The following is an 11,425-nucleotide window of genomic DNA, read 5'->3' on the forward strand; positions in this document are numbered from 1 at the left end:
ATGTGACGACAAAGGAGGGTTTCTGCTGTCAGGACTGTTTATTTCGTTTCCGAGATGGGAGGTCCCAGAGCCGGGAACGCCGTCCAATACCAAGTGAGGCAACAATGGAAAAAGTCTTTTTCTCCAATTCGGTGGCCACCACCCACGGGTGGCTATGGAGCACTTTAGGGAAATCTGAATCTTAAGATTTAATTTTAATTAAATGAGATTTAAATAGCCATCTGCGACTAGCAGCCAGCAAACTAGACAGTGCGGTGCTCCAGCGCATCTGCAGGCTGATGGATTCAGTGTCCAAAAGCTGGTGGATTGGGTAGCAGGGAGAGTGGAAGGCGATATACCTTCTACTTGTTCAACGCCTTCTAACGCCTTAAAGGTAATCAGCTGGGGGCTGGGGGAGACAGAGAAGGAGAGTGGAAAAGTAAGAATAGATTCAAAGAGCAGAGAACACACTGAGAGAGAACAGTACAGTTCCAGGGTTGAGTACCACTTGCTTTTTATGGCAAATTTTAAAGTGGCCCTTGTCCGAACTGTTAAGTTTTTCTCTGGCAAACAAAGGCTCCTCGGCCTTTGAAAATCTGCCCTCAAACTACCTTTTCAACCATCTCCTAGCACTCCCCCTCATTTACCTCTGTGGTTTTTGATCTTCTTGGTGGCAGAACCTTTTTTCCCTTGTACCTGTACAGTATGTATTCCTTGCCCACACTTTTAAAAAAAAGTTGACAACGATGAGAACAAAATCAAGTTGCTCTGGATGAGGCTGAGGCGAGGGATAAATTCCCCCAACAACTCAGCCCCCTCCCACCAGCCTCAGAGGCACCTCCAGGCAACCCCAGGGTTTGAAACCAAAGATTTACCCCAGACAGTGCTTCTCAAACTGGAAGGTGCTTACAAATCACCTGTCTTATTAAAATGCACATTCTGCCCCAGAAGGTCTGCAGGGAGGCCCACAGTTCTGCCTTTCCAGCAGGCTCCTGGGTGACGGCTGTTGCCATGCGTCTGTGGATTACACTTTGAGTGAGCAGAGAGGCCCAAGGCCACGGCCACAGCAGAGCCCTCAGCATCATTCACTCTGTCAGCTTACTTTTGCCAGTACTTCCCCTTGGCCACACACACCCTTCCTTGCCTTCTCCAGCTGGGAGATTCTATTCCATCTTCAAGGGCCTCTCAATGTCAGATCCTCTTGAACCTTCTCCAAGAGTCCTGGGCAGAAGTAATCATGACCCAGTCCCCCCGCCACCTCCAACCCCCCAGCACTTTCCCCCTTTCTCACTCTGCTCCAGCCACACAGGCTTCCTTGCGGTTTTCTAATCATGCCAAGTCAGCACCAGCCTCAGGGCCTTTGCATGAGCTATTCCTTCTGCCTAAAATGCCCTTCCCCCAGATATCCTCATGCCCAACCCCTTCATCTCCATCTCTTTACTCAAATGTCTTCTTCATAAGGTTTATACTCTGACCACCCTATATAACACCCTCCACCCCAGCATTCCTGATACTCTAGTTGTTTACACATGTTTATGCATATGTCTGTTTCCCCTGCAGTTATGAGCAATTTGAAGGTACGGTCCACAATATATTCATTTTGCATCCCAAGCGTCCTGCACAGTGCCCTTATGTTAAAAAAAAAAAAAAAGGTGAAATATCAAATTAATAGCTGACACAACCTGTAACTAATGAATCTGAATTACATTTTTGACACGTTGAACAACCTGATCAAGGCGTTAAAGATACAAAAAAGAACATTATAACAAAGCAGATAAAGACGTCAAAGCAAGGGCACAAAGATAATTCTAAAATGATTAATTTATAACTCAAAGAGGCACAAGGATGCCAAGTGCAATGGTGATGTCTGATGTCTGTGAACCAGGATAACAGAACAATTAATTTAACATGCACTCTAGTAATTTTCCATGTTTTGCCATTTAAAATACTTTAAAAATGATAAAATGAAAGCTAACATTTATTAAGAACTTGCCATGTGCCAGCAACTCTTTAGGCATCTTACAAGTACCAACGTATTTAACCCACATAACAAACCTCCATAATAAGCACTATTAATATCTCCTTTCATAAAAGAATTGTGACTAAGGTCACACAGCCAACCAGACAGTGTGGCTTCAGAGCCTGAACTCCTAACCACTGCGGACCGGTGAAAAACTATGCTTATTTTGAATGTCAAGGCTTATCTTTAGGTAGGTTTTAAAACTCCCTCTAAGACTATTCATAAAGAAGTTTTATATATGCTCTCTTCCTACGTGCTTTGAATATAAGCAATGCTCTTCTTTCTGTAAAGGAAAAACTGTTTTCTGTTTTTCTCCATATTAATAGCTAATACTTTGTCAAAGCCTTTAAGACTAAGGAAGGAAAGAAAAGATCTCCAAGAAATGAATAACTCCCGGGCCTGTCCCAGGTAGCACAGTTCCACGGTTAAGGGTACGGGATTGACTCCCACCGCTCTACTAGCACTGTGATCTCGGCAGGTAATGAATTCAACCTCTGCCTGTTCCTACTATTCTTCCGAGCTGCTGGGCTTCCCACCCCACACCATCCCCAACTTATTCTTGCAAGGGTTCTTAACTGGGTTCCATGAACCCTCAAGTGGTCCGTGGATAGAATTCAGGGGATCTGTGAACTGGGTAGGATGTATCCTATGTGTTTTCATTAATTTCTTCAAAAGCATTGTTCTAAGAAGGGATCCACAGCCTTCACTGGACTCCCGTGCGGTCCCTGGCACAAAAAGCGGAAATGTGGTTAAAAGTATATACCGAGAAATAAGCTAGGAGGTATTTTTAACTGTTCAAGAAAGGAAATAAACATGGTTTGGTTGGTAGAAGTGAGAAAGTTAAGATATGGAGTCAAGGGAAATACCTAGGTACTCCTACATAAAACGGCATCTTTTACCTCCCTTCTAACCTTCTAGAAGAAGCTTCCCCACTTCTACTCATTGGCTCCATAAATCTTTAAGCTCTCACACCTGCACACACACATCCGAATCAACCACTGTCTCAAAAGTATATCCATGAACACCGTGGTCTCCGGCACATCTAATTCTGCTAACCTTCCAGCTGACTTTTCTCTTGTCTCACATTTCTTCCTTCTCCATCCCTCCCTCAAAGCCAAACGTCCCAGGTGTTCCTATTTCTCCCTCAGAGATTGAATTTACCCCCATGGCTTCAACCACCAATCCTGCATGGACAACTATCAATTCTCCATCCCAGCCCTAACCTTCTCCTGAGCTCCAATGCCACCTTCCAACCCCCCGCAGGCGGGCACAGTCATTAGAATGTCCACCCAGCATCACCTGCAACTCAACGCGTCTCAAATCAAAAATCTGTGTATCCTTTCTCAACACACAATTCCTTCTCTTAACTTTTCAAACTCAATCACGTGGTCACCCTTCTTCCACGGATTCATCACATGCTGTCAGAGGACAAATCCTGAACATTTTTCCTTATTTTTAACGATATTCCTTCTACTGTATGGCTACTCAAAGTACAGGCTGCGGACCAGCAGCGTCTCATCACCTAAGAGTGTGACAAAAGCAGAATCTCAGGACTCGCCCCAGACCCGCTGAGTCAGAATCTGCATTTTGTAAATGTCCCCAGGTGATTCAGACACACATTAAATTTTAAGAAACACCTGTCTAGCGCTAATTAATATGCTACCAGCCTAACAGCATCTGAATTTGTTCATTTTTAGGTATCAATTACTGAATCCTTATTATGTGCCAATTACAGTCCTAGGCTTTAAATACATTATCTTACTTACCCTCAAAATAATACTGTGAGGTAATCATCATCATCTCCACTTGTAAGAATGAGTAAATTGAGGCTCAAGAGAATAAATCATCTATCTGCTCAAACAGCCCATCAAGATGGAGGCAGGATTTGAACCTAATAACACAAACCATTTGGCCAAATTGCACCAATTCCCTTAAATTCCAAAATCTGTATCTACAAGGGTATGTTGGCAGATTTAATTACTCTGGGTGACTGCATTTTCTAATCAACATAAGGTAGATTTTGTTTATTTACAATTCTTGCTGAAAATCTTTCTAAAGACATAGCAGACAGCAGACAATCCTATCATAGAAAGAGAAATCATGGTCTTGCCAAGGGCATCATTCTGAATATTCAAGTTCATTCTAAGGTAGTCAATAAATGGAGAACAAAATGTATTCTGTTCTCAGGATGTAATCCCAAGTTTTAGGGGGTATGAAAATATTTCCCTAATAATAAACTTCGTGTGTGTGTGTGTGTGTGTGTGTGTGTGTTGTGTGTGTGTTGTGTGCTTGGCATTCTTCTTTTCTCTAAAGTAAAGGGAAGAAAGAAAAATTGTGTGAGACTAGTTCTTGAATGAATGGTTATTTGGGTTCCATTCACTGGGTTCATCTAATGTCTAGCTCATTACTGTTTTCATTTAATTGCTTCATTACATTCCATTCAGTCCCTATTTCATAGTTATTTCATTTTTAAACCCTAGTTTCCTTCTTTTACCTTTTTCAGTGCCCAAATATAAACCCATGAACCTAAAAGACATCACTATTTCTTCAATATTATTTCAATTCCAGGACTTTGTTGAGAATATAACAAAGGCTACGATGCTCAGCTCAGAAAACCGCGTTATCTGCCAAAACACACAAAACATGGCGCATGGGCACCAAGACAATCTTAGACGAGTACTAGATAAGTACTAGCTCTAATACTAGGATGGATACCTGCCTGATGCTGCCTGTCCCTCCTCTGGGAACTGTTCTTCCCCAACTCCAATGGGCAAGAGCTGCCACCTTTTCTCAGCGGCTTGGTCTAGGGCAATGCCACAACTGATGGAAGCCGAACCAGTCAGAATCCTTCCATAGGACTTTTATAACTGAATCGGAGACAGAAAGACCCTTTTGGGGGGTGGAAGTTACAAAATGTGAAATTCAGGAAGCATTAGTTCCCTGCCCTGTGGAGGAAACCAGACAGCAATGAGCAAGAATATAGCCAAAACGTACAGAGAAGTCCCAACAACACCCAAGCACCTGGTTCCAATTATTCCCAAAGCCCAGTCCCAGCCCTGCTCTCCTGGTCTGCCTACCAATTTGTCCTCCCACTGTGACCTCCAAAACCCTCCTAATATTTATAGACTTTGCCTCTGCTCATCCACACTTCCACAGCTTGCAACCAAAAAAACAAACACTAATGTTGATTACTTCGAAACACTACGTTTGTTTTAAACAAGTTTTATGCCCTTTAAATTTTTTCTATGCAAAGGTCTTCCTTTAGATATTTAAATAGGCTTTTAAATACTCATTTCTAAAAGGCCCCCATTTCACTCCACATAAAAATCTTTTAGAATATCTATTTAAAATAAGGCTTGACTCCTAACATTCTACATGCATGCTCCACACACTATTAAAATATAACTGTAAGAAGCTAACTGCCTGATCATTTTTAGTTTAATTCCAAATGTAACAAGACAAAATTGCCTCAAGTCATCTTTTCCTTTATGTATTCAATTATATTCTCCGCTTAAAATACTTAAAATAAAAATTGGCAGTGATCCATTCACTGATGGGTAGTCTAAGTCAGAAAGCAGTAACATATCGAATTAACCACACAAAGTCAAGCTTATTCTTGTCATTGAGAATTACCACCACAATGGACTTGAAATTTTCCACCTTAACTGCAAGTTTCTATATGTCAGTCAAATAGACTTGGACTTAATAGACTGCAACGCAGCCCGACTACAATCAAACCCACCAACTCTTAGTTCACACATCTCTTGCAATCACCACAGATTTCCTTGCCCCAACCATGGCCTTGAAAATTCCCTGAGTGTGGCTGCATTTGCAAGGTTATAATAGTGATGCAACTTTTGTTATATACTATTATTCTTCCTAGTCTGGGGCTCCTAACTTAATGGTAGGAACCTACTCGACTGTAAAAGTAGTCGAATCTTGAAGTTAGAAAAAAAGTTGGAAATCATCCAGTCCAATCACCTTACCTCACAGATACAAATATCAATACAAAAATAGTTAATAGGCCCAAGGTCAACAGCATTAGAGGAAGAATTAGAACATGGATTCAATGAGCATTTTACTATGGTGCGTAGATGACTCCCAATCTTGTAAAATGCTTAAATGATCCTCCATGTAGTAGATGACGACAGTTCCCCTTTAGTGCTCCAAATATATGGTTATTTCTAAATGTCCTTAAGACAAATGCACATGAATTTTAAAAGCAAGAAATTGCTATGTTCATGACATCTTTTCCCATTAATCCTGATCACATTAGAAATGTAGGGAAGGACTGATTTGAATGATCTCTTCCCGCTCTACTAGGCTTTCTCAAATGTCTCCATTCATATACAATACAACTGACAAATTTATTCTCATATTATACTGTAGACTTTGGTGCATACAAGGTCATATGAAAACATTTATCTAAGACTTTGCTACCTAAAATGAAATGAACCAGAAACACATGGCATCTGAGTGTAGATTTCATCTTTATATACCAGTCCTTTCTTTAAAAAAAAAAAGCAAGAAAATAAACATTTTTATAAAGAAGCCTGTGAAACAGACCTTTCTTATGTCAACTCAAGCCCTAAAAATAAAAATATTAGGACAAAAATATGAGGGGCATTTGTAGCAATCTTTTGCACAGAGGCTAGCACAATGCGCCTGATATATATTTGTTGAATGAATAACATGGTTATACTGCATACTATGGAAACTTGACTCCTGTGGATGACTACACTTAGACTTGCTAACTTCTCTTGAAAGCAAAAGAAAATGCACTATCTACAAATCACATTATTTTTATAAGCTTTAAGTAGTTTCAAAATATTTCCAATTAGCAAGAAACTCTAAAACAAATGTAGCAATTCAAAAGTATAAAGTAGCAACAGAAGTGGGTACCGTAAAACACCGCACAATTACCAGGTTTTCTGAAGTAAACTGGAGTTGGGACTAATTCCCAGACAGCACACCCTTTCAGTGCCATATTATCATCACTACTTTACCAGATTAAACGCTCAGACACAAACACTCTCCTGACCAAAACACCAGAACTTCAAAGGAGATAAAAGCATCCATACATACAGAACTAACAACATTACTTTTTTAAAAAAAGCAACTAACAGCAACATAGTAAAAAAAACCCTTAAATTTAGAACATAACTCCAAACTGTACACTTATTACACAGGAAAAATAACATTTTATTTACTTTAGTAAAACGGAGGGGGGTTTTGATGCAGTAGTGTCCGCTGTTGCAAAAGCTTGCATTCCTAATTGCTCAAGAAGTTATCAGGAAGTTAAAATGAACTCCAGGCGATCAGGCATTAGGCTGATAGGAATAATCATGTCTCAGCCTTCTTAAAAACAGTCACTCCTTGCAAGCACAATCGATCAATCCTGATACAGTTTCACCTTTTCCCCAGCTCAGCCTGGGAAAGAAGAATACAAATACGATGCTTTTGAGCCATTTCAACCAACTTCACTACACCGAGAATGTTCTTTCGAAATCCAACATGGTTTTCTGTCATTTCTATTATGCTGAAAAGGGCCCACGGACATCCACCGAAATCAAAAGTACGGAAAGCAAGCGTACACTTCTCAGACGCTAACCGACTGCAGTGGGTAAGGTCATGGTCAAAATTCACAGGCTCATTTAAACTTTCATGGCTCAGCCAACAGCTCTTATCAGATTTCCTGATCCCAAGGAGATTAAAACTGCAAGAGTTTCTCGCTGGAAGATCAGCAGGAAGCTATTTCGGACCCTCAGACCGCAGTCCGCATAGCCCGCAGCGGCGCATCTCCAGGACCTCGGGCTAGAGGGTTACGCTAACCTTTCCAAGCCGTCTCCTCCAACCTTTGAAACAAACCCCCTAAACGGGTGCAGTCAACTCAAGACAGCCGTCCACCGCGCCCGCCGAGACCCCCTCGCGCTGTCACCCCCAGGCCGCCCTTCCACAGTCGGAGACTTCGGCCTGGCTCCCCAAGGTGGGGGAGGAGGTCTGGGGAGCAAGACTCCCCGCCAGGCAGCTCTTCAGCGGGCACAGCGGCAGGGCGATGCGGGAGAGCAGCAGAGGAAGATGCTAAACACCAGAGCCATATTTACATCTTTGCCAAAAAGATTCCTGGCGTCCAAGAATATCGCCTTTAAAGGGAAAAAAGGACCTAAGCACTAAGCCGCTGCCCAAAGCTCCGCGATCTCCAGTATTCTCACCCCTGTGCCCGGTGCGGGGAGGCTTCGTACGCTCCCAGCCTCTGGCAGGTACACCTGCCGGACGGCGGAGGACTCGACCTCCCCCGCCGCCCCCGCAGAGGAAGCAAGCGCCGGGACTCTCACCCCAACAGCCCCCGCCGGGGTGACAGCCCAGGCGGAGTCGTGCCTCGCACAAACTTCCCAGTTCCCGGGCTGCAGGGGACAGATCGGCCAGCGAGCAGACGCACGGACCGGGGGCGACACTGGTACCCGCCGCAGGGCTCCAGTGCAAATGGGACCCCCTCGTCCTGCATCCGGCCCTAGGTCCCTAGGGGGTCCAAGTGGCGCCTGGGCGGCCCCGAGGGGCGGGCGCGCGGCGCGGGGCTGGGGGCACCGAGGCGCCGCGGCGAACGGGCAGCCCCGGAGGGCAAGCAGCCGGAGGGCCCGGGCCCCGCTCGGGCTCCCCGCCCCTCAGCAGCTGCAGGGGGAGGAGGGGGAGGAGGAGGAGGCGGCGAACGAGGACGACGACGAGGAGGACGAGGACGAGGAAAGGGACCGCGCGCCGCAGCCCGAGCCCTTACCGAGTGGTTTACTCCCCACATCAGGACGCTGAGCAGCGGATCGCTGGCCCGAAAGAGCTTCACTTTCTGCGCCACGAAGTGCTTCTTCTTGGTCTTGGTCTTGCTCGCCAGGACGGAGGACCCCAGGTTGCCGGGGGTCGCCATGGCCGCCGCCTCTGTCCCCTCCACCGCCGCGCTCCCGAGGCCGGGGACCCGCCCTCTCTACACGCCGGCCCGGGGAGGCAGCTGCATCCCCCCCGGCGGCGGCCCCGGCGCGCCGTGCCCCGCTCCGCCCGCCGGCACGCTCGTCCCGCTCCGCCCGCAGTGCCCGCTCTGCCCGGCTGGCGAGGGAGGCTGCGCTCGGCTCGCGCCCCGGCCCGCTTCCCGCGCCCGCCGCGGCTCCGAGCTCAGCCCGCGGCTGGACCGGGCGCGCCGCGAGCGGCTTCCGCGTTGGGCGCCGGCGTCATGACGCAGGGGGCGGGCGGGCAGCAGCTGCGGCGCCGCCGGGCGGGGCGCGGAGCGCGAGGCGCGGCCGCGGGACCGTTAAGCTGCGCCCTCGCGCTCCGGCTCCGCGGCGGCCAGGCCGCCCCCGGGTCGCAGGCGAGCTCGGGGCGGCAGCTCCCCGCCGGCCGAGGAGGCCGCAGGGTGGGCGTGCGGCGCGGGGAGCGTGAGGACTCCCGCAAGGTATCCCTTCTGCAGCTCAGGAGAAAAGAGGGAAGGATGGGGAGAGTAGGGAGATCGGAGGAGAGGAGCCCCCAGAGACGGTGGTCAGGCGAAGGAAGGAGGCTCGGGGCACCGCCGCTTACCGGTGCCAAGAATCAGGAGAGCTAGTGAGGCGTGAAACGCTGCTTGGAGACCAGGGCTTCCCTAGCACCGAGGGAAAGGACCTGGGCACGTGGTTGGCCGCCTCCCAAAGTAGCCCTGCAAAGAACTTATTAATCCTTTTGTGCCTTTAACCATCAGGCCTTTTGGACCCTGAACTTGGGCCTTCCCACATGCATGCAGAAGGGAGACTCCCACCTAAGCCGCTGGGCTGTCATTCCCACCACCACTAATGCCCTCCCTAGATGGGACCCTGATTCCTCATCTAGAGCCCTTGGTTTGGCCAGGAGAATCATGCCCCAAATTGCACCTTCTACGTCAAATCCTCCGCAATGTTTCGTATATCCGTTTAATTCATCTCACTCACCTTCCGCGGAAACCTTTTCACTGTCTTCATCCACGTACACCTAAATTTAGCCCTTCTTAATTCTGGGAATACCTGAACCACCTCAGGAAGCTGCCATTCCAAGTATGTCTGAAAACCTGTTGTCCCTATATCTTCCCCAGTAATCATAACCCTGTTCTAGGCACTTACCCTACTCAGCCCACTGGGCAAGTCATTATATGTCTATTGTCATTAATACTCCCCCTCAAGTATAGTGGTCTCCTACTGTGTACCAGTTAACCTGCTTGGTTCTCTCAGGGAAAGAAAGCATGACAGATCCTGATCCCTTAAGGAGCTTGATGAGTCTCACGGGGTGGGAAGTGACAGGTCATGTGGTCACCTTCATTTGCTCCTTTTTGGTTTGACTTTTTTAAACATAAGGGTTGCCCCAACATCCTCTTATTCTCTCTTGCTTCATACTATTGTCCAAAATGTTATCTGCTCCCCCAGCCTCAACCATCACCACTCTTAGTGGTTAAAAAAAAGAACAACCTGAATTTGCAGTGAGAAGAGGTGGGGTTGCCCAGTTCTCCCACCTATTTGAGTAGATAACCTCTCTGAGCCTCAGGTTCTTTGTGTTAATCAGAGAATAATCAGGGACTTCCCTGGTGGCGCAGTGGTTAAGAATCCTCCTGCCAATGCAGGGGACGCGTGTTCAAGCCCTGGTCTGGGAGGATCCCACATGCTTCGGAGAAACTAAGCCCTTGCGCCATGACTACTGAGCCTGCACTCTAGGGCCCACGCACCACAACTACTGAAGCTCGCGCGCCTAGAGCCCGTGATCAGCAACAAAGAGAAGCCACTGCAATAAGAAGCCCGCAGAACCTCAACGAAGAGCAGCCCCCGCTCGCCAGCAACTAGAGAAAGCCCACACGCAGCAACGAAGAGCCAGTGCAGCCAAAAATAAATAAATGTATAAAATAATAGAATAATCAGACACAGAGGTCACTTTAGGGACTACTCTGGGCCTGGTAATTATCATCCTGCCCTACCTACTTTATAGGATGTTCGTTAGAATCAAAATCAACAGTAGACAATGGCTCTGAAAAGCACTCTATAAATCATACAGCACTGTATACATACATACAAGAGGAAATGGAGAGTACTTGTGGATAACCCATAAACTCTCCCCTGACCTCAGAGAAGTGCCTTGTTGAACATCTCTACATCAGTTGCCCACAGACAGCTTAAAAATTGTCTAAAACCAAGTTCAACATTGTCCTCCATCTCACATGTTGGTTCATTTTTCTATTATATTGAAAATGGCATTCATGTCACGGCGCTACTCCAACCACAAGTTCATTCGTTTAACAAGTTTTCATTGACCCAGGCTTCAGAGCTTAGGATCATCACTGGTTATTGCCTCTCACCACCACTCCACATAAACCCTGTTACCAGGTCCTGTCCATGAAAAAAATTGTGCTCCAATATTCTCTCTTCCCTGGTGCTCTCACTGGTCCCCCTAGTT

At 46.6% G+C, this 11,425-nt stretch overlaps 1 protein-coding gene across 1 annotated transcript in view; it reads right to left on the reverse strand.

The window, feature by feature from the left end:
* Nucleotides 1-9,172, reverse strand: part of PIP4K2A (phosphatidylinositol-5-phosphate 4-kinase type 2 alpha) — a 177,765-nt gene extending 168,593 nt beyond the window's left edge. The window contains exon 1 of the mRNA XM_060097708.1: nucleotides 8,772-9,172. Within this exon, the coding sequence (XP_059953691.1) occupies nucleotides 8,772-8,915 (144 nt within the window). The 5' untranslated portion in view covers nucleotides 8,916-9,172. The remainder of the gene's footprint in view (nucleotides 1-8,771) is intronic.
* Nucleotides 9,173-11,425: the final 2,253 nt, after the last annotated feature.

This window comes from Mesoplodon densirostris, chromosome 4 (genome assembly GCF_025265405.1).
Source record: "Mesoplodon densirostris isolate mMesDen1 chromosome 4, mMesDen1 primary haplotype, whole genome shotgun sequence".
NCBI lineage: Eukaryota > Metazoa > Chordata > Mammalia > Artiodactyla > Ziphiidae > Mesoplodon > Mesoplodon densirostris.